The 24,413-nt window shown below is 41.4% G+C and overlaps 1 protein-coding gene across 1 annotated transcript; it reads left to right on the forward strand.

The window, feature by feature from the left end:
• The first annotated feature begins 5,514 nt into the window (after nt 1-5,514).
• Nucleotides 5,515-9,326, forward strand: LOC137535735 (uncharacterized). Its single transcript, XM_068257604.1, has 3 exons — nt 5,515-5,578; nt 7,438-7,482; nt 8,935-9,326. The coding sequence occupies exons 1-3, from the start codon at nt 5,551-5,553 to the stop codon at nt 9,189-9,191; spliced, it is 330 nt and encodes a 109-aa protein (XP_068113705.1). The 5' UTR covers nt 5,515-5,550; the 3' UTR covers nt 9,192-9,326.
• Nucleotides 9,327-24,413: the final 15,087 nt, after the last annotated feature.

The raw sequence follows: 24,413 nt of genomic DNA on the forward strand, positions 1-24,413 counted from the left end.
ACCAGTGTAGGTAGAAAATGTACTCCCCCGCCCCCATGCCAAATGTGCCCCTAGTCTTAGTTTGGACCCCAGTTCAGGTAGCCAATGAGCTGCCCCCCAATATAGGTAGGCAGGGGTGCCACCAGTATCAAGTAGCCCTTTCCCACAATATAGGTAGCCAGGTTTGCCCCAAATATTAGGCAGTCCCCTCCCCAGTTTAGGTAGCCAGGTGTGCCACAGTATTAGCAGTCCCTCCCCAGTTTAAGTAGCAAGGTGTTCCCCAATATTAGCAGCCCCCTTCCCAATGTAAGTTGCCAGGTGTGCCCCAGTATTAGCTCCCCCCAAAATGCACATAATTTGGCAGCAATTCTCATAAAATACACATAATGCGTCAGCGTTTTCCACAAAATATTCATAATGCAGCAGCATACCCATAAAATACACATAATGCAGAAGTGTTTCCCATAAAATACACGTAACGCAGAGGCATTTCTCACAAAATACACATTCTGCAGCAGCATTTCCCCAAAAATACAAATAATGAGGCAGGGGTTATAAAAAAATACACATAAATCAGCAGGATTTCTGCAAAAATACACATAATGCAGCAGTGCTTCCCCCAAAATACACATATATACATAATGCGGGGTTTCCCACAAAAGACACATACTGCAGCAGCATTTCCCACAAAATACACACAATGAGGCAGTGTTTGAAATAAAATAAACCTAATGCTTCAGCGTTTCCCACAAAATACACGCAATGCAGCAGGGTTTCCCCAAAAATACACATAATGTGTTAGTGTTTCCCACAAAATATACATAATGTGGCAGTGTTTCCTCACAAAATACACAACATGCAGCAGCAGTTTCCCCAAAATACACATAAAAACACATGAGGCAGCGTTTCCCCCAAACATGCAAAAACCTATGAGGCAGCATTTCCCCAGCAAAAAAATAGATTAGGCGGCAGTTCCCTATAAAGCATATCAGGGAGCGTTCCCCTTTAGTTATTTCTACTCCAGTTAGTGTTCCTCAATATCCCTGGTGTCAGTGGTGGCACCTAAAAAAATGAAAACACTCCCCTGGTAGGAGACTCCTCTTTTGTCCTCCAGCGTTGCTCCCCAATCTTCATTGCAGTAAGTCCGGCTGCAAATCTCCAGCGCAGAGCAGGGCTATAGGAAGATGGCCGTTGTGGACAAGCACTGGAGATAGAAATAGACCCCAGTGCTGGGCTTTGAATGCCATTTCCCATTCTTCTGCCAGAATCTACTGAGACTCCTGCAGCCTGGAGCAGGTAAACTGCAGCGGGTGTCAAACAAACAGACGAGGGAAGCACTCTGGTGAACTGGAAGAGTGTCTGTGCGATGCCACAAAACACCAGTTCACCTATTGGGGGGGGGGGGGCAATATCTGTGGCCCTGTATCCGGCCCTGTATCTAGCTCTATTTCCGTGGGCCAGAGCAAAGAGCCAAATGGGCCAGGTATAACCCGTGGGTCATAGTTTGCCCACCCCTGGGATATGGTGTGATACTAACAATGTTCTTCATTGTATTCTTAAAAGTAGAAAAGCATTTTATTACATTTAATGAGAACTAATAGCATTTTTAATGAGCATGTTTTTTAAATAGGCCAGAAACATGTTTTAGACATGCCATGTGCATCCTGAGAGCTGCCAGCTGTGTCAGCATAACTTCTCAGTAGGAATATCCAGTTTCCCTGTTATAGTCATTTCATGAATCACTGAGTTGTACTTGACATAAAGATTAATTATTTTATAATAACTGAATCAATTCAAATTTTCTGGCATATCCTCAATCATTTAGGGCTTATTCACACTGAGTGAGTTGCAGTGAGTTTTGACTCACTGCACATAGTGTGCAATTTACAAGGGAACATAAAAAGTCCATAGAATTTCATTTTATCATTCACACTACAACAGTAAGTTGCTGGGAGTTAAAACTCACAAATCCTTTCACACCCATTTATGAGTCTTTATTCATACATTTTCATGTATTTTAACTCACTTTAAAGAGACTCTGTAACAACCCCCCTGGGGGGTACTCACCTCGGGAGGGGGAAGCCTCAGGGTCCCAATGAGGCTTCCCCCATCCCTGTAGATGCAGGCAATTCCAGCGCTGGCTCCTCCGAAGCATCCCGCAATCCTTGCTTGACAGGCCTGAAAAGGTTTGATATATTTAACCTTCCCTGGCTCCAGCGGGGGAGCTGTTGCAGCTCTCAGCACAGAAATAGGCGGAAATAGCCGATCTCTGTCAAGTCCGCTCTACTACGCAGGCGCAGGAGACTTGCGCCTGTGCAGTACAGCGGACCGACAGCGATCTGCTATTTCCGCTATCTCCGAGCGGAGAGCCGATACTGCGTCTGTGCTGGAGCAGGAAAGGTAAATATTTACACCCCCGCTGTTCGGAGGGGCCCAGCAAGATCGCTGTGGGACACAGGAGGACAGGGAAAACCTCGATAGGATCTGGAGGCTTCCCCCACCCGAGGTGAGTACCCCCAGGGGAACTTTTTTTAGTTACAGGTTTTCTTTAAAACAAAAACAATGCACTCCACCACCTTCACCAAATTGCTTCTTCAACCTCTACACTCTTCATAGTAAGTATTACTTCAGGATCGCTTCTCTTAAAAGATAAAAAATTATATGTATAATAGTCCAGCACTCAACAGAAACCAACAACAGCATACTTTACCTAATTAATGAATTAGAAGTCCATCACCATTAGACTACTGCCTTAAAAGTCCATAATTTACAATGTAGCCTACTATATTTTTTGGACTATAAGACGCTCCTGACCATAAGATGCACCTAGGTTTAGAGGGCAAAAACTAGGGGAAAATATATATATATATATATATATATATATACTAAACATGGTGCATCCATGGTGAAGGGGCATCCTGTGGATTATATGTACCTCATGCCCCCTTGTACCTATTGCGTCTCCCTGTGTCCTCCTGTGTCAAAATGTGTCTTCCTTTATGTCCCTTTGTGTCCCTCATGTGTCCTTCTCTATACCCCTTTGTGTCCCCATTGTGTTCTCCTCTATGCCCCTTTGCATCCCCATATCCACCCTTTGTCCCCCATGTCATTCTCTGCATGGGGACAGTACAGGGAGTCCCCAGTGGCGGGTTGGAGGCTCGTATTGGAAGGCGTTCACAAGTCAGGAACTCCCTGCATTTGGACTATAAGATGCAGTGACTTTTCTCCCCCACTTTCGGGGGGGGGGGGGGGGGAAGTGAGTCTTATAGTCCAAAAAATACAATATATACCCGACCAAGTCTTCATTTTAATCTTGAATCTTGTATGGCTTATTTCTTCTTTTTTTTGTATTTATAATTTTCAAAACCATACATTTCAAAACCATAATTTTCAAAAAAATACAAATTTCAAAAACTATTAAATTCTAATTTTCCAAACTACATTTATCTGGCGCCCACATTTCTGCTATCAGCGCCCAATAGCCGATATTTGCATTAGCGCCTATGGCAGCACCCAAATTGCCCATTTGGTGTCAAAATTGCCTGCTTCCATTTAAAGCCTGGTACACACATCATATTTTGATATGGCAAAGATTACCCAATTTTATGACTTCCATGTAGTATGAGGGTCAACAGTTTTGCATACTATGAACATGAGTGTGTAGGGTAAGCTCTTATACTACATGGAGATGGTGAAACTGACCAATGGCCAATCAAAATTGAATTTGTGTATGTACCCTTATGAATGGTTTACACCAAGGGTGACTGGGCTGTGCTTGCTGATCATCGGCGATTGGCAAAGTGCTAGTGCAGTGTCCCCTATGGGAGTTATCACATTGCAGCACTGCAATTTGTCTAAAATCGAAAACTAACTTCATGCAGCATTTTGGGAGTGATTGCACTACAAGTCTCAATCCACAAATGAGAATCGCTCAAAATTGCCAACTAATTGCTGTGCAAAATTGCAATCACTAAGTACTTAGCGAATGTGATTGCCTATTTCAGTGTCAACCAAGCCTAAATCTGGACAAGAGTTGATGGAATTTTCCTACATGAAGACTAACGCCATCCTAAAAAAGAGGGGATGGGCCAATACGAGAACCATGGGCCAAAAAGACATAAGGGAAACAATACCAGGAGCCAATACTGTAGTATATTCACACACCAGAATGATGTCATAAAAGAGTATCACTCACAATTTTCAGGTTGCAAGAAACTGCAGCCACCAATATGGCTTAGAGAGGTTTAATTGCCTCCATTTGGGTCTGCAAGGATCCTCTGAAGGTCGCTCTCCTGATGGTTCTAAGTTGATTCCAAATAAAAACTACTTAAATTACAAACTCCTGACAGAGGTGTAGGAACAGGACTAAGAAATGGAGGCACCCAAACACTTATAAAATCAATAAAGAGTACTAGAGGTTAAAATAGACTGAGCCTGTAATGCCAGGTTCTGTCTGAATGAAATCGGATTGAGGAGGTTGCGGGGTTACATTTGTACGTATCTTGACATCTTCGGACCTGAGAAGATGCTCCACTCCCTTCCGCCTGCATGGTCGGGGGCCTGCGCCCAGCTTGGCAGCCACTACTAAGCCAAGCTGTGGTCGATCCCTGGCCATGCAGGTGGGCGTAAACAGAGCCTTGCTGATGATTTAAAAAAAAATTGCCAGGGCCCATACTGAGGGGAAAGTGGAGTGATCACCTGTCTAAAGGGAAGACATCAGGACAGTTGAGTATTTAACCCAGTGACCATCCTAATCCTTAATCATTCAGGGAGAGCTTGTAATTACAGGCTCTATCTCTTTGGCTTCAGGTAATCTTTAAAAAAAAACTGTTTAAAATAGAGTGTTAGGGTGGCTAGATAATCATACAAAGGATGTATTGCACACAGTAGTGTTTTTGATGTATTTTAACGCTTCCTCAGGACAGATAGTAACCACAAAAATTTGCCAACAAAGCCAAAGAGATCGGACATGAGTGCCTCATAACTGAGCACCTCATAACTGCCAAAGAAAACAAAATGTAACCCCCTACCAAAAATTCTATTAAAAAACTGAACTTTAACATCAGTGCCATGAATAATTTTTGTGTTCTCCAAATTATAATTATAATTTTAAGTGTATAGTTTGACGTTGCCACCAAATATACCGTAAAAGTCATTGTAAACATACCTCATTTTAAAATCATCAAAAACTGTATTTAGAACGCTCATATGCAAAATGCATAGAGCAATTAATTTACTTGCATGACACACAGTTTATTTACAGAAATGTTCCTTGTGAAAATTAATAACATACACTCAGAAGGAGAGCAGAACCACTGAAACCTGAATGAAAAGTTTAGGAAAGGAATGTGACGTTTTTTAATGAGGCTCCTTCCCAGCAATTAGGTTTCCAAGTATAACACCTCAATTATGACTGGTTATGTGGAGATTTCTATTGGCCGGTTGAGAGATTTGGAATGGGGATGAAAGATTTAGGCATGCAATTAGTTTTGTATATAAGCAGCATCCTCACAGCATGTAACAATATCCTCAGAAGCCTTCCCTCAGCACAGTATCTCAAGACACACAGTCATGTCAGCAAAGGGAGGAAATATGGGTGGTAAGTACTGCATTGTAACTTTTGGGTGTCTATAATAACATTTGATTTCAAAGTGTTTGTATAGATGAAAAGCTGTAGGAAAAGCATTTGCAGGTGTCCTGATTTTCTGGACCGAGTACTTAAAAAGAAACCATGACCAAGGATTTAACTTCATCCCAATCAGTAACGGATATCTCCTTTCCCATGATAAATAATTTCCTTTTCTTAAACAGATCATCAGGGGGCTCTGTATGGCTGATATTGTGTTGAAACCCCTCCCACAGTGTGATGTCAGGACTATGGTGCTGACATCACACTGTGGGAGCCTTGTTGCTTTGTAGGAAATAGCAGCTGTTTCCAACTGCCAAAAAGCAAGCATCAGCGACTTCTACTAACATCACCTGCCAGCAGTAAAATGTCACCATATGATAAATGTCAGAATGTAGATCAGGGAGAGGAAAGATTTTACAATGGGAAAACGCTAACGAAATCATTTATACATAATTACTACACTCTTAAAACAATATCTTGACTGGGGTAAAACCAACTGATCTGCTATACCACCAATGGGATTCTTGCCTCTACAATCCACCTCAATAGGGCAGTGACGTCTTCTCTTCCTAATAGTTGGTCATTTATACCTTTTGCTATGTATTGTCATGCTCTGTGAAAAATGTGGGTGCACTACAAATAAAAGCGGCAGTAATGATAATAATAATAATTATAAAATACGGTAGCTAAGCAGAGAAGACCAAAGCAGGCATATCCAAAACCACACATTGTTTTTAAAATGGTCTCCCTGCTTTCTTGAAGGCTTTTAATAAGTATAAAATAGTTGACATCAGACTGAATTATTCCTTCCTCATAGAATTTAAGTTTCAAAATGTAATTCTGCTTTTAATAAGTGACACAATACATTTTATTTTCATTAACTACAAAAAAACATACATTTTTACTTTTCAGCAGCCAGCTTTGATTTTAAAATTGCCAGAAAGTCAAATTAAATTTCTTGCATCCATTGTAGCAGTGCGTTGTGTATGTACAGAACACCGCCAAAAGCTATTTTCCATGCACTGGTAGCTTGCTTCACTAAGTTAGAAATAGAAAGCATTATTCTTAGCTTTACTAATGTCAAGTATGCATCCCAGTCACATTTACTGGAATGAATGGATGTATTTAACCCCTTGAGCAAACCTGAGGTAGATCAATTATTTATGTTAATTCAACATTCCCATTTAACCTTTTCTGTTACATAATCACAGTGGCTTATGTTAGTTTTCTGAACATCAGAGCAAAGTAAAAGTCTGAAATATAATTTGTTAAAATCCTTACAAACACACACAAAGTAAAATAGTAATAATTGCCAAAGACAGTTCAAAGGAAAAATCTGGAATATCAGTGTTTAAAATGATAGTATATAAAAAGTAAATTGGTAATGAAATGTAGATGGTCCACACAATGCCAAAAGTAACCATTTATTGAAAGACGTATCCAATCACAGCACCAACACACGGCTATTACTATGGTGCTGTGATTGGATACGTCTTTCAATAAATGGTTACTTTTGGCATCATGCAGACCTTCTACATTTCTTTGCTACCACTGGGACTGGCTATCCTCAGTCGAGCACTGGCTTCTAGCTGTGGAGTGAAGCGGTATCTCACCTTATTTTCTAAATTAGTAATGATTAATCACAGGAATATGTTACAGGCAGTAACTAAAACCTACAATTTATAGTTTAACAGTCATAAATTACAGTTAGATATGTTGTAACAAGTTATGTATTTTCATATAAAGCATTCATTTCTTCTCCTCCTGACCTTTATATCATTTCAGACCTCTAATGTATTACGCTTTAAGCTTTTACTCTCTCTTTGCAGGTTGTGGTGCACCAGTGCAACAATGCAAACCAAGCCCATGCCAAGGTATGTACCAAACAGTCATCAACAAAAACATAATAGACTGGGAAATTTTACAGGTTACCGTGTTAGATTTGGTTTTATTACAGAACCCATATGACATATGTACCCTATCTTAATTGCTACCTACCTCATATTTAACTGCATCTATATCAGTGACCACTAACAAAAGGGTAGAGCTTACTCTGGTACACATAACAGTCCTCTACTAAATTAAAAAATAAAAGTCTACCTCTACCCTAACAATCTATCTTATCAGAGAAGCACAGTGCAGACAGCTAAAAAGGGTCTGTACTTTCTAACATTTACACTACATGAAAGTTCAAAAGCAATATCCTTATGGAAGTGCACCACACACTTGCAAATTCTGACTGTGCTTTAACCTCCCTAGCGGTATAATTTTTTTCTGGATTTGGGGTCTAAAAGAAGTGCAATTTTTTTCACAAGCTTTGGGACCCTAAAACACACACACAAAAAAAACATACTCCAGAGAAATCTGCAGATGCCCCTGCATATAACTAATTCAGGCTCGGGATTACTGCTCTGATCTGCAGAATTTCGTCCCGAGCCTTACTTGGGGTTACTGCTAAGGCGGTTAAAGGTCATCAGCTAAAACTTTGGAAATGGCTTTTTAATTCCTACCTAATGGGTATGGATCATTCACTATTGGCGAGGCCGAGAAAAATAGAAGAACTGCTCAGTGTCCGACTTACTAACACAGACACACAGAAATACACATATACAACATATAATGTTTCTTTACATACTTAGGTTATTTGGACATATTAGCAGTGCCCAGACATTATTTCATTAATATATAATGCTCTTAGCATCTAATGACGTTCTGGTTGCTTATTTTTATTCATTTTTAGTTAGCCAATAAATGGTATCATCCTGATTTAAAACTTCTTGCTTTTACTGGTTCACAAAATAGAACCCTGTATGAAATAACACGCAAAAAGCAGATTAAGGATAGTAGGCTGACCCGAAAACTAATCGTAGGTCAATCAATTGAGGCTGATCCCTAAATTTATGGCTGTAGTATAACCAAATATATACAATTGTAAGAAAAGCTAAGCCAATAACATTTATTTATACAAATTCAGCAAATAACTATTTTGACATACAAAAGATAAACAGAGCTATTACTACTACTTGCCTAGAGCTCTAACTAATTAAAACTAATTAAAACCAATGCACTGAGGGGCTTAACTGCTATGCTGATGAAAGCAATTGCTTAGAAAAATTATTGTACTAACTAAATACACAGTGGCAGTGGCAGTGGCCACTGTAATTTATATGACCATCTGCATCAAAATAGGACAGCCTGGAATTTCTTTTAGCATAATAGTTTTATAGTAGATCCAACTCTGCTCTTGCATGTTACATTAGTAAATAAACTGATTTAACCAAATGTTTGTTGTTCTCTGATTTTTTTATATTATTTTTTCTTACTAGCCTCCTGCCCTGCACCTAATCCTTGCCAATCTCAAGGAGGCCAAGGAGGAGGATTTGGTCTTGGTGGTCTAGGAGGAATGTTTGGACTTGGTGGTGGCCAAGGAGGAATGGTTGGTCAGGGGAGTGGACAAGGATGCTGCTCTCAAAGCCAGGGACCATGTGGAGGCCAAGGAGGATATGGAGGTCAGGGAGGACATGGAGGCCAAGGAGGATTCGGAGGAGGATTTGGTGGAGGATTTGGAGGAGGAATGAAGTAAACGCCCACTATCATCAGCAATACTAAGTTTTCTTTACCAATCAGTATTTAGTACTTAGTGTGATAATTGTACAACAACCTTAATATGTGCAATAAGATGTTTTAATACTGAATAAATCCAATCCACTAAGCAAAATGTCTTTTGTTGTAGTTTTTACTATTCTTTTAGCACCCTTAAATACGATGATCATGCAATACACCACTTGGTAAGACTCAGGGAATGCTCAAAATAATAAACAGAGCAATGAGCTCAACACTGTCCAAGATTGTGTGTGTGTGTGTGTGTGTGTGTGTGTGTGTGTGTGTGTGTGTGTGTGTGTGTGTGTGTGTGTGTGTGTGTGTGTGTGTGTGTGTGTGTGTGTGTGTGTGTGTGTGTGTGTGTGTGTGTGTGTGTGTGTGTGTGTGTGTGCGCGTGTGAGAGAGAGAGAGAGAGAGAGAGAGAGTGGGGGGAAGGAATTATTGTGGACCATAAATTCCTTTTACTCTTCCTTAAAATCAAAATTTTCACTAGATTTTGCCTTGTCTATGGCATGAATCTGCTGTAGAGAAAGAATAGTTGAAAGCTTAAGGGCACTACACAAGAGTGTCGACAAATGAGTGTCTTTGAAGAACTTGCAGTTTAATGGATTAAATAAGATTTACCAAAAACATTTTTTCAAGTAATTATAAATATAAAGAATCACATTGCATATAAAATAAAACATGATCCACAACTAAATATCTGTGAGTCGAATAAGAACTCGTTTTCTACAGTGTCTATGCATTGTGGGTGTCTTTCATTACACTACTCAGACCAAGGCCCTTTTCTGATTGGTTGCTGATTCAAAGTTAACTTGCATTTATAAAAACAAACAAACAAAAAATAAAACTATAGCCTTATATGAATGCTGGATAATTGTTGCCTGAGACAATTCTGTGGTCACAATGGCTGTGAATCTAGCTGCCCCATTACATAATTTAGTGACCCACCACGTCAGATTCTTAAATGACAAATCACAAAGGCAATTTGCTGTCCATCATACCTCTGACTCCTCTCCATACATTAATCACATGCTGCTGGGCTGTAGCCAAGCAGTGTGTCTCTACAGAGCTCTTTCTCAAGACTTATTCTCTTATGATCCAGTAATGAACCTTTTGCAGTCCATAACAGTAAAGATGTCACAGAAATGCTGTGTTAACTTCTTTTCATGTAATTTTTATATGACAAGAGAGAATACAAATGACATTTTGTTACACTTCGTGAGTTTCATAGACAACATATTAGAACATATTGGGTACGGATTTTATCCAAGAATGCAAATCTTGCCGGTATGTTTGAGTAAAGTCAGTCTTATGTAGGTAAGATTTGTCTCTCCATGGTTCGTATGTTGAAATATTATAGCTAAAAAGGAATCTTTATGAGAATATCCATATATAGTTAGGGATCTGGTGGTTTCCCTTCTTAAATCAACACATACCCCAGTCCCATGAAAGAACATTAACATATAACCTATAGAGTAGTCTGCAATATGTATATATTCCCATATATAACTATTTATAAACTACATGGATAATGTGGTGTATTACTCTTGTCAGTTTTCCACAACTTAGTACTAAACAGATAAAGGACAAACTAAGAACAAACAAGAGATCTTTGGATGAGTCTACTAGATAGCATGTTAGAATGTAAGACATAAGACACCTTTATATTTGGGTCCTTATCTCAAATTGTCAGTCTACCATTGTGCGAGTATTGTTTAGTTTTCCCCTTCTAATGCCCTTTATCCCCTTCTAATGCCCTATGTAAAATAGGATCCAGGGAAGCCATATTGCTTTACAGTGGCTTGCAAAAGTATTCGGCCCCCTTGAAGTTTTCCACATTTTGTCACATTAATGCCACAAACATGAATCAATTTTATTGGAATTCCACATGAAAGACTATTACAAAGTGGTGTACACGTGAGAAGTGGAACAAAAATCATACATGATTCCAAACATTTTTTACAAATAAATAACTGCAAACTGGTGTGTGCGTAATTATTCAGCCCCTTTGGTCTGAGTACAGTCAGTTGCCCATAGACATTGCCTGATGAGTGCTAATAACTAAATAGAGTGCACCTGTGTGTAATCTAATGTCAGTACAAATACAGCTGCTCTGTGACGGCCTCAGAGGTTGTCTAAGAGAATATTGGGAGCAACAACACAATGAAGTCCAAAGAACACACCAGACAGATCAGGGATAAAGTAATTGAGAAATTTAAAGCAGGCTTAGGCTACAAAAAGATTTCCAAAGCCTTGAACATCCCACGGAGCACTGTTCAAGCGATCATTCAGAAATGGAAGGAGTATGGCACAATTGTAAACCTACCAAGACAAGGCCATCCACCTAAACTCACAGGCCAAACAAGGAGAGCGCTGATCAGAAATGCAGTCAAGAGGCCCATGGTGACTCTAGACGAGCTGCAGAGATCTACAGCTCAGGTGGGGGAATCTGTCCATAGGACAACTATTAGTCGTGCACTGCACAAAGTTGGCCTTTATGGAAGAGTGGCAAGAAGAAAGCCATTGTTAACAGAAAAGCATATAAAGTCCCGTTTGCAGTTTGCCACAAGCCGTGTGGGGGACACAGCAAACATGTAGAAGAAGGTGCTCTGGTCAGATGAGACCAAAATGGAACTTCTTGGCCAAAATGCAAAACGCTATGTGTGACGGAAAACTAACACTGCACATCACTCTGAACACACCATCCACACTGTCAAATATGGTGGTGGCAGCATCATGCTTTGGGGGTGCTTCTCTTCAGCAGGGATAGGGAAGCTGGTTAGAGTTGATAAGAAGATGGATGGAGCCAAATACAGGGCAATCTTGGAAGAAAACCTCTTGGAGTCTGCAAAAGACTTGAGACTGGGGCGGAGGTTCACCTTCCAGCAGGACAACAACCCTAAACATAGAGCCAGGGCAACAATGGAATGGTTTAAAACAAAACATATCCATGTGTTAGAATGGCCTAGTCAAAGTCCAGATCTAAATCCAATCGAGAATCTGTGGCAAGATCTGAAAACTGCTGTTCACAAACGCTGTCCATCTAATCTGACTGAGCTGGAGCTGTTTTGCAAAGAAGAATGGGCAAGGATTTCAGTCTCTAGATGTGCAAAGCTGGCAGAGACATACCCTAAAAGACTGGCAGCTGTAATTGCAGCAAAAGGTGGTTCTACAAAGTATTGACTCAGGGGGGCGAATAATTACGCACACTCCACTTTGCAGTTATTTATTTGTAAAAAATGTTTGGAATCATGTATGATTTTTGTTCCACTTCTCACGTGTACACCACTCTGTATTGGTCTTTCACGTGGAATTCCAATAAAATTAATTCATGTTTGTGGCAGTAATGTGACAAAATGCAGAAAACTTCAAGGGGGCCGAATACTTTTGCAAGCCACTGTATATTTTTCAAATTTACCACTGCTGGATAGAACAGTTTCCTTGGCTTCCTGAAGCCTATTCATTCTAGAAAACCAGTGTTTCATCTGTGACCAGCAGTTTGAATGAGCCCTCTTGGATATGCGAACTGATGGAAGATGAATGAGTAAGACAGAATTCTGTACTCCTGGTTTTCATTCAGGGTATAGCCTGTATCTCTTTCCCATTCCTTCAGAAACAACGGTTTGCTTTTACTGAGTTCTTCTAGCATGCACTTGTATAAGAGGGAAAGTACGTGTTGGAGTTTATTAGGTTGCGTAAATAATTTTTACCATGTTGTCATATCAATGGCTTGCCTCAGCGGGCCCAAGGAGTGTGCCTAGTGTTTGATTTGTGGCAGTCTCCAGTAATCCCATGGGGAGGCACCATAGTCATGTCTTAGAGAATCAATATGCTTTATCATGTTGCCCTCTAAGAAATGTCCTATCCTCATTGGATCCACACCCTTCCAAGAACCAAAGAAGCCTCTCTCCAATCCAGGGCCAAACACAGGAAAGCCCTCCACTGGAGAGAGGGGAGAGGGAACCAGAGCCCAGCTAAATTTGTTTTTACTAGATCCCATTGTTTGAGAGTGTTTTTTATCCACTGGGGTGTCCATGAAGACATACCTCTTTCACCTGGTTTTACCCATGGTGCCCCCGACAGGTCCCAGCCTGCTAGAATTTTCTCCACCCTGACCCAGCCCTTCTGTTCTTCATTAAAATGTCAGACTAGTATTCTATTTAGGGCCGCTGCTCTGTAATATAGCTTTGTGTCCGAGACCCCTAATCCCCCCCCCCCTTTTGTTGTGTCTAATCATTAGGGCATATGAAATTCTCGGTCGTCCACCTTTCCATATAAATTTGATAAACAAGGAGCGTAATTTGGTGAAAAACGTTTTAGGGAGTTTTATGGGTATCATCATTATGAGAAAAAGAATCCTGGGGAGAACATTCATATTAAGAATACCTATTCTCCCCAGCAGTGTGTAACTATGCCTAGACCAAGACTCCAACTCCCCTCGCAAAGTACCTAAAATAGGAAGAAAATTATTTTCATACAAATCAGCTAGATTAGAGGTTAATTGAGTTCCCAGTTATTTCAGGGACACTTCTTTCACTGTAAAGGGGAAGGCTCTTTGCAGCTGTTCTAAGTCTGATGTATCTTCCCCGATACCCATATATTTTGATTTAGTGAGATTTATCTCAAAGTCAGAGATATCCCCATATTCCTGAAATTCCTCCAACAGGCAGGGCAGGGTGGCAAGAGATCTGTAAGATAAAACAGTATATCGTCCGCGAACGCTGAGAGGGTGTGACGTTGACCTATAGAAAGTCCCTTGATCCCAGGATTCATTCGAACACTACGTAAAAAAGGCTCAAGGTGAACACAAAGAGTATGGGAGACAGGGGCAACCCTGCCTTGTGCCGTTTGACAACCAAAAACTCTTGGAGAGTACCCCATTAGCTCTAATCCTAGCAGAGGGGTTATAATAAAGGCTACCCACCCATGATCTCATGATTGGGCCTAATCCAATGTATTCTAGCATAACCTGTATCATTCCCCAGTTCACCCTGTCAAAAGCCTTTTCAGCATCAGTTGATAATACTATCAATGGTGTGGAGGTGGTACGGGCCCAGTGAATAACATTATGGGCTTTATAAGAGTTATCACATGCTTCTCTTCCCAGGACAAAGCCAGCCTGATCAGGGTGAACTAGGGAAGGGATACCTACTTTGATTCTGTTAGCCAGAATCTTTGTGAATAGTTTGGCATCCAAATTTATCAGAGAAATTGGTCGGTAGCTTTGGCACAAGGCAGGGTGTGTCCCCTCCTTAGGCAGAACCACAATATGTGCTTCCATGCTTCGAGGAGGAAAATGCTTTCCTCCTTTCAGATCATTTAGGGCATCACAGAGTGGTGGTAGAAGGTGCTTGGCATATAGGGAATAGCATTTCTTAGTCAGACCATGAGGGCCTGGGGATTTACCCGAGGGAGTTGACTTTAAGACCTCCTGTAGTTCCTCTATTGAAATGTCTTGTTCCAGAAGAACATTAGCTCTCAAAAGAGCTGCTGAGGGGTGCTTTTTAGCAATAAGTATCAGCAAGCCTGCCTGAATTTTATAAGGGTGGGGGGCTCCAGGAGGGAGTGTAGCCTGATTGGCTACCTTGTGTCTGCTGACTGTGATGTAGAGGGTCAATGTTGAGCCTAATGATGTAGTAAAAGGGGTGGGTCGAACGCGCATATAGTTTGCAGTTCACCGCGAACACAAACCACCGAAGTTTGCGCAAATCGGTTTGCCGGCGAACTGTTCGGGCCATCTCTACCTGCCACCCACCATTTATATGCCAAAAGTGGGGATGTAGGACACTGGCTGGAGGAAAGCTGTGATGATCATTTTTGCGCTTAAATATCACTATCACCACTAAGGGCCCGTTTCCACTAGCGCGAATTCGCATGCAGACAACGCATGCGGATTCGCATAGGCAATACAAGTGGAAGGGACTGTTTCCACTTGTCAGTTTTCATTTGCGTTTTTCTGTGCAGGATTTTTCTGCACGGTAGACCCTGCAGAATTCGCCTGCGTGTGGAATGCAGGCGATTCGCAGGTAATGTATTTAATAGGGAAATCGCATGCGTTTTTTGCATGCGTTTTTTCCTGCGATTTCGCGTGCGATTTCGCATTGAAAGTAATGTAAATTGACACAGGCAGTGACATGGTTAAAATTGCATATACCCTGCCTATGCGAAATCGCATGCGAAATCGCGGCAAAAACGCATGCGGAATCGCACCCGCATGCGATTTTGTCAACGGTGATATGCGGCGATTCCGCACCACACTAGTGGAAACGGGCCCTAAGACCACACAGGATAGGTCAAAAATTTGAAGCTTCCACAACAAGAACATTTTTATGAAATCCAAAGTGGAAAGAATTATCCATCATCTGAGAAACAGAAGAGAAAGTGGAAAATGTTACATCCAACAGGCACAACCAAGAATGATGCAGAGTGGTAAGCCAGTAGGTTGGTTGGTGACACTACATACAGTCAAACTTAAAGTGGGTTGAAACTCACTTTAGAAAACACTTGTACCTATTGTTAGCTACAAAAGTATTAGTGTAACACCGATTCCCAACTTTTTTTAAATGTATAAAAAACTATAATTACCCGACTAATCCTGCAATGTCATTTTAGCAGACAGTGCTGTGCAGAAGGTTCTGCATGGCTCACTCCCACTTCTTCCTGCCTCCTCCTTTCAGGTTACATGTGGCAACAGCTGATGCATCACTCATAAATGTACCAGAACTGTGTGCTTTTCCACTGACCTGACCCCGCAGTCAATTACTGTGATGTCAACGTGTTGTTTTTTTTAGGGGGATAGTGCAAAATCCATTGAGTGCAACACCCTGAACAATATGGATGGAGTCACTATATATACTGTAGCAGCACAGTGCTTCCACTGATCAGAATACATACTGATGGCATTTTTTGGTATCAAAACTGTAAGGTAATCGAATTATCCTACTACCACTAGCATCTATCTTGGATTTAAATCACTCACAGGGGATAGCCAAGCCAGAACAATATGATCAATTAGAAAAGAGAAAAACCAAACCACCATGTAGCCTGTATGTACAACATTCTATCAAGATTATAGCATTCATGGACCCTCAACTTAAAGGACAACTGAAGAGAGAGGTATATGGAGGCTGCCAAGTATTTCCTTTTAAGCAATACCAGTTACCTGGCAGCCCTGCTGACCCTCTGCCTCTAATACTTTCAGCCACAGACCCCGAACAAGCATGGAGCAGATCAGGTGTCTGACATTATTGTCAGATCTGACAGACTAGCTGCATGCTTGTTTCTGGTGTTATTCAGAAACTTCCGCAGCCAAACAGACCAGCAGGGCTGCCAGGCAGCTGGTATTGTTTAAAAGGAAATAAACATGGCAGCCTCCGTAGTCTTCTCCTTTCAGTTGTCCTTTAATCTATCAAACACTTTTATTTGTTAAAGAGGAACTCCAGTGAAAAAGTGCTTTATTTTTACAATAATTATGTATAAATGATTTAGTCAGTGTTTGCCCGTTGTAAAAACTTTTAAATCCCTGATTTACATTCTGTCATTACGTGGTGCCATTTTTACTGTTGGCAGGTGATGTAGCTGCTGCATGGTTTTTGGCAGTTGGAAACAGCTTTAAACAGCTATTTCCCACAATGCAGCAAGGCTCACAGACAGGAAACTACCAGGAGTACGTACTCAGAGTTTCTTGTGGGAGGGGTTTCACCACAATATCAGTCATACAGCGCCCCCTGATGATCTGTTTGTGAAAAGGAATAGATTTATCATGTAAAAGGGAGTATCAGCTACTGATTGGGATAAAGTTCAATACTTGGTCGGAGTTTCTCTTTAAGCGCTTGATGTTTTTGTTGGATTCCACACAGATTCTTAAGTAGACTGTTAGACAGTCACACATAGCACAATTCATCTAGTTTGAAGTAGTACCAGCAACTGAGCCTTATCAGCTATAATGATGTAAGGAAAATAGACATAGGCCTCAATTCACTAAGCTTTATCAAACACTTTATCAAACGTTTGATAATTTACTTTATGGGTAAAATATAATTTTGAATTCACTAAGGCGTTATATATTTATCAAATGTTTTATCGATACAATTTTCAATAGATCTATAACACCTTAGTGAATTCAAAATGAGATTTTACCTATGAAGTAAATTATCAAACGTTTGATAAAGTGTTTGATAATGCTTAGGGCCCTTTTAGACTTAATCAGTTGCTCTCAGTTAAAACGGAAAGAAAATTGATTTTCAAAGTAAGTCCCATGTTTTCCTATGGCACCTTTCACACTTAACACATTTTAACTGAAATATTCTTCCCAATGCACTGCTATGGAAAAATCACGTACCAACGCGCACTACTGCGTACTAACGCGTACTAACGCATACTAACGCACACTAACGCATACCAACTGATTAAGTGTAAACTGGGCCTTAGTGAATTGAGGCCAAGGTCCTGTTAGTTAATTCACTTTATACAGTTGGATGACAAAGTCCCTTCCACTTTAGGCAATCAGGTGGCAAATCCAAGTAGCCGTTGAGACAAACAGTTTCACACTGACATCAGCCTTATAACCACAATGCACAGTGGCTGTTGCTTTCAGCTCATCTAAGGCTTGGAAATAGGCATTTAGTATAGTTCAAATCACTACTGACAGCAACTTATCCTAGCAGAGAATGATTCACCCAGTGTGCAAGTTAGTGAAGCATCATATACTGTAGAGAACACTGGAACCTCAAAAAGCAGAGCAGCATTTGTCAGCACCTAAAGTTCCAATGAAAGTATAGGCCAGTGTGCAGGCAGTGAAGTCATTATGAGAAGTGGATTAAGCAGTAAATCAAGAAGATCCTCTGCAAAGTCTATGATTATACTGAGTAGCTGGTATACTGCCACATATTCATAAACTGCACCATCCCTAGTCCTGTGTCATCATATATAATAGGACCATGACAAAACATAGGGGAGACAGTGCATAGTTACCCATCCTGTGTTCCACACAGAATCTGCAATAAAAAGTTACAAGCCGCAGTGTAATGAGAAATCAACTTCTGCTTTGGCTGCTTGCCACTTTAATGCAGGCGCACTGCATACATCAAGGCATACCCCGTCTTTAGCGATATGCAGATAGCATAATTACGTTAGCTACTAAGTGTCAACATGTGGTAGGACAGAATGGCGGTGATTGTTTGCTGGGCTTCATGTGGCATGCGTCAATTTGTTTTTCCCTGCCCCCGGGGCTTTGTCAAGACGTATCAAGTTATCACACTCACCCTGGTTGTCTTATACAGTGTCAGCAGCCACAGAGACATATACTCCATCTACTGGTCAAACGGTATAGCTGCATTCATTGCCATAATACTTAGAGAACTCCAAGGACATCTTGTGGCCAAGATGAGGCAGTACATAGTTCCCACATTCCCCATATATACAATACAATAGTACAATAACATTTCTATAGCGCTTTTCTCCCATAGGACTCAAAGCGCTTAGGCTCTCTCAGATTCAGTAATTGGTAGTAGGATTATTATTATTATTTAGTATTTATATAGCGCCGACATATTACGCAGCGCTGTACAGTGTATATATATATATATATATATATATATATATATATATATATATATATATATATATATATATATATATATATATCTTGTCACTAACTGTACCTCAAAGGAGCTCACAATCTAATCCCTACCATTGCCTATATTATGTAGTGTAAGTACTGTAGTCTAGGGCCAATTTTAGGGGGAGCCAATTAACTTATCCGTATGTTTTTGGAATGTGGGAGGAAACCGGAGTGCCCGGAGAAAACCCACGCAGACACGGAGAGAACATACAAACTCTTTGCAGATAGTGCCCTGGCTGGGATTCAAACCAGGGACCCAGCGCTGCAAGGCGAGAGAGCTAACCACTACGCCACCGTGCTGCCCAGCAGGATGAAGTATTCACACAACAAAAGTTATATTTCTGCAAATGCCAAACTAAACAGGTGCGTTTTCAGTCTGGATTTAAACACGTCCAGGGATGGAGCGGTCCTGATCTGTTGAGATAAGGAGTTCCAAAACGTAGGGGCAGCATGACAGAAGGCTCTGGGACCAAAAGTTTCCAAGTGGACTCTGGGTATGACTAGATTATTAGAACCTGTGGATCTGAGAATGCGGGGATTGCTACATAGCTGCAACATATCTTTCATGTATCCAGGGCCTAGATTATTCAGGGATTTAAATGTGAATAGGCGGATCTTGAATAGGACCCTCCATTCTATAGGTAGCCAGTGAAGGGAGTGCAGGACTGGCGTTATGTGGCAGTGACGGGGTTGGTTGGTTAGCAGTCTGGCAGCAGTATTCTGTATCAGCTGTAGGCGGTACAAGACCTTTTTTGGAAGGCCAGTGTAGAGAGCATTACAGTAGTCCAGTCGGGATGTGATGAAGGCATGGACTAAGGTTGGCAGATCTTCTGGGGGGATGAGGTGCTTGATTTTTTTCAATGTTCTTCAGGTGAAAATAGGATGATTTCACCACAGCAGAGATTTGAGTTCTGAAGTTTAAATCCCCATCAATTAGAACTCCCAGGCTACGCACATGATCAGAGCTGCGTAGATCCGTGCCTCCTATTCCCAGTGGTGAAGACTGCAAGTTAAGTTGTTTTGTTACCATGCTCTGCCCTCCAATCAGAAGGACTTCAGTTTTGTCTGAATTTAGTTTCAGCCAGTTGTCATTCATCCATTGCCAGGGGCGTAGCAATAGGGGGTGCAGAGGTAGCGACCGCATCGGGGCCCTTGGGCCAGAGGGGCCCCGTAGGGCCCTCCCTGAATTGCAGTATCAGCTCTCTATTGGTCCTGTGCTCATAATAATCACTTCTATAGATACTTTGAATAGTGGTAATCATTAACAAGCTGCTCCCCATCCCCTTCTTGCACCTCTGACACTGTAGTTGCCATTGGCAGGCTTTGGCGCGCCGTATCAATTGATATGTATGGAGATTGCTTGGGGGGGCCCCCATGTAAAACTTGCATCGGGGCCCACAGCTCCTAAGCTACGCCACTGTCCATTGCTGTAGTTCACGTAAGCAGGCGTTTATAGTTAGAGTTGGGTCTGTCACACCAGGCTTGAAGGAAAGATATAGTTGGGTGTCGTCTGCATAGCAGTGGTATGTCAGACCATGTTTTTGGATTAGTTTTCCAAGCGGTATTATGTAAATCGTGAAAAGCAGGGGAGAGAGGATTGAGCCCTGGGGCACCCCATACTTAAGTGATACAGGGGTGGACAGGAAGGGCCCCATAGACACTTTGTGAGTTCTGCCACTCAAGAAGGATTGGAACCACTGAAGAACTATGCCCTAAATGCCGCAGTATTCCTGTAGCCTGTTTATCAAGACGTCATGGTCAACTGTATCAAAGGCTGCAGAAAGATCTAGCAGTATGAGGATCGAGCACTCTCCTCTGTTTCTTGCCATGAGCAGGTGGTTGCATATTTGGATGAGGGCAGTTTCAGTGCTGTGGTGTTTCCTGAAGCCAGACTGGAATGGGTCATAACTGTTGTTTTGTAGGATTTTGGCTTCATGCTGGAGGTAAACAGCTTTTTCAATTAGCTTGCCCAGAAAGGGGAGGTTAGAGACAGGTCTGTAGCTGGTCATTGCATCTGGGTCCAGGGAGGGTTTTTTGAGGAGAGGCCTGATGATTGCTTCCTTCAGTAAAGCAGGAAATATCCCTGATTGTAAGGAACAGTTAACAATTTTGAGGAATACCGGTAAGAACAGGTCGGGGCAGTTCAACATGAACTGTGTTGGGCCAGGATCCAGGTCACAGGTAGTTAGGCGGAGGTGAAGGAGGATGCTTGATGTGCTTTGGCTGGTTGATGCTTGATGCTTGGGCTGGTTTGTTAACTGCATTTGCAATCTCTTGTGATAGAAAGGATGATTTTTTTTCCCCATGATTACCTTTTGGTAGTTCTTCAAGTGGAGGATTAAGGCATGTTTGTCTTCTGGGGACTGAGATTTGCGCCACAGTCTCTCAAGTTTTTGGCCTTGTCTTTTCAGCTCTTTTATGGCGTTATCAAACCACTGTGCATGATGGTGTGGAGTAAGATATTTGGTGCACAGAGGAGCAATGGTCTCAAAGGTGGACACACATTTGTTGTATTTAAACACCAGAGTATCAGGGTCCAAGCTGGAGTCAGTCAATTCATCAAAGCTAAGGTTATCTCGGATATGTTGAGGTGTTAGCCCTTTTAAGCGGTGGTATTTTATTTGATTCTTGACCTGGTGTTTGACAGCTGGTATTGAGAGGGAGAAGTGGATAGAGTGATGGTCTGACCAGGCAACAGGATTAATTTCCACATTGACTATCGACAGCCCAGTATGGAATATAAGGTCCAGAGTGTGACCTTTCCTGTGAGTAGCAGAGCTGATTGATTGGAAGAAGCCCAGTTCATGTAAGGCAGTAGCTCTATTCCAAATTGTGAAGAGGAGTCATCCACCCATGTATTGCAATCTCTAAGAACAATCCATCTGGGGTGTTCCAGTGTTAGGTTGCATAGGAGATCTACAAGTTCCTTAAGGAAGTCTGAGTATTTTTCTGGTGGGCGGTAGAGCCCACCAGATATTTTAATGTTTTACTCAGCTGAAAGTTGCACCCCCAAGCATTCAAACGAGTTGGTAGGTCCTACAGTAAGTGGTCTGATTTTCAAAGCTGATCTAAAGCAAAGTGCAACCCCTCCACCCCTGCGTTCTTTCCTGTTGCAGTATATCACGGAATAGTTTGTTGGCACAGCGGCCTCCAGGGTGGGGCCAACTGGTTCAGAAAGCCAGGTTTCAGTCAGGCAGATCAGAAGACTATTAGATCATGTATGATTGCTGTTTTGTTGTTTATTGATCGGACGTTGCAGAGGACAGCCTTGATGGGGCTACCCTGGGAGCTAGGGTCTGAGATTGAGGACTCCAGGAAAGAACAGTCTCCCGATGTGTGGCTGTCATCTCTGCTGGATTGTGCTGGAGCTATTAGGGTTGTTGCCTGGGTGTACTCTGTAGATTTTGTCACAGAGTTATTTTGGTTCTGCAGTGAAGAACGTCTTTTCCCACGTCCTCTGGACCCTTTTTTTGTCTTTCTGAAGATTCCAACAGACTTAATTGGATAGATATTTCTTGGTTGGTATACAGCGAGAAGTGTCTTTGCTGAATATTGATGTTTACACATTAGAATGGACAAAAGAGACAGCTCAGGGCTCCTGATGAGAAAGGCCCTATTTAGAGTCAAGGTGTGAACTTTCTCAGCTGCGGCTGGTATCCTGCAGAGATCAAAGGGCCTGTATAGACTGAATTGTCCTTACACAGAGATGTTTGGATGGACAGCATGGATTTGAAAACACAGTCCTTTGTTTAGAAGTGTGAAGATATATTATATAATATATGTAGAAAAATATAGTCTATTGAGCATAGATGCTATAAATAATCGATGAAAGTTACTCACGGGATGGGAGAGGGTGGGCACAAAGAGGCAGAAAGTCTTTAAGGTCTGAGGTCAATTCCAAGGAAGGTGTGCAGTGTTCAGCCGTGTGTGATACCAAGGAAGATCCAATCAAGCTTAAATCTGTGCCATCCCACGTAATCCAGGTGTTCTGAAAGGTTATAGGTGTTGCTGGAGAAGTGATACATTAGAATCCACTGAAATTTCGGTCCAGTCTTTCCATTAAGAGGTTTAAAGTAGCAGAAATGAGATGTAATGTCTGGAGAAGCCTTAGGGTGCGTACAGACATGCGACTAAAGTCGTTTAAAACGATCGTTACCGACGGCATTGCCCGACGATCGTTCGTAAAAAGTGCACGAACGATCATTAAAACGACCGACCAACGAGATATGTCGTTGGTAAAGAACGATCCATTCTGCCAGATCTTTTCCAAAGACCATCGTTCAAAAAGTAATGTCTGTACAACGATCGGTCGTTGATCGTTCGTTCTCAACGCTTTGCACATGCTCAAACAGTTCTTTTTGACACTTGTGTTTGAAATCAGTTTATACATCATGTTGCGCACGCAACGCTCATTCCAAGATCGTTCGTACACGAACGATGTTCAAAGTAGCCTTTCTTCAAACGATCATCGGCCGATACCTCCTTTAACATCGTTCGTCGTTCAGAACGAACGATCGTTATCGTATGTCTGTACATACCCTTAGAGAGCAGCAGCACTAGTCTGCTATCTATCAGTCTATTAAATAAACATATTAGTAACTGATAAGAATTAATAACCAATCAAAAAAAATTAAACTATTAAAATAAAATACATAATTAAACCCTATTACTGATAATCCCTATGTTCCCTTCTGATTTTACCCTCAATACTGGTAAATACTGTATCTACCCTACGTATCCCCAAATATACATCTACACTAATACATTTCCACAAATACGTGAGGGGAAGCACACACAGCCCAAAACCAAGCTTAGACCAACCACTAATGGCTTGCATATAGATATCCACTGTAATCTTTATTTTCATAACTAAGGACAATAAATCGTGCTGGACTGAAGCCAGCAAGACAAGATGTCAAACTCTTATGAACTAAGGCTATTCAAAATAAAAGATTGATTATAAAAAAACGTTCACATTTATATTTGTGTTTAAACCCATAGATGTTAGCATATTCAATACACTTAATCATTAGTTCTCCTTCCTATACAGCTGTGCCGCACTATTCCCGAACTTTCAAAAAACCTGACTATACTATGAGGCTGGCATAACTGATGAAAAAAAAAAGTCCACTTCAAGAGCCTTCTACCTCTATGCTAAAGCATGCGTAATCATTTAAGGAATTCTCTCCAAGAGACTTTTTCTTTTTCTTTGAAAGCTGCTTAATTTAAAAGAGCAGCCCACTTGAAGTGGCTTCTGTCTGTGCTCTGAGGACTGGGCCTTTTTTTAGGCAACCATCTGCAAAACCCTTTGGCCTCTCCTCTGGATAATTTACTATAAAAAAAGCCTTGTGCCTCTACTCTGTAATTGTTTTAAAAGACCTCTTAAAGTTAAAGCCCTTCTGCCTGCACTCTGAGGCCTTGTACCTCTGTTTTAAACAGTTTCCCACCTCAAGCACCTTCTGCCATTACTCTGAGATATGATTAATTTTTTTAAGAGCACCTCTCCAAGACTCTCCTGCCTCTGCCTTCTGTTTTTAGACGTGGCTAATTTTTTTGTACTGTAGGCGCCCTCTAACGGCC

The sequence above is a fragment of the Hyperolius riggenbachi genome, chromosome 10 (genome assembly GCF_040937935.1).
Source record: "Hyperolius riggenbachi isolate aHypRig1 chromosome 10, aHypRig1.pri, whole genome shotgun sequence".
NCBI classification, from domain to species: domain Eukaryota; kingdom Metazoa; phylum Chordata; class Amphibia; order Anura; family Hyperoliidae; genus Hyperolius; species Hyperolius riggenbachi.

Excerpts from the sequence above, each read along its gene's own strand:
- LOC137535735 (XM_068257604.1), top strand. The coding sequence starts at position 5,551 with ATGTCAGCAAAGGGAGGAAATATGGGTG. Across the intron at positions 5,579-7,437 it reads AAAGGGAGGAAATATGGGTG|GTTGTGGTGCACCAGTGCAA; the intron begins GTAAGTACTGCA and ends CTCTCTTTGCAG. Across the intron at positions 7,483-8,934 it reads CAAACCAAGCCCATGCCAAG|CCTCCTGCCCTGCACCTAAT; the intron begins GTATGTACCAAA and ends TTTTCTTACTAG.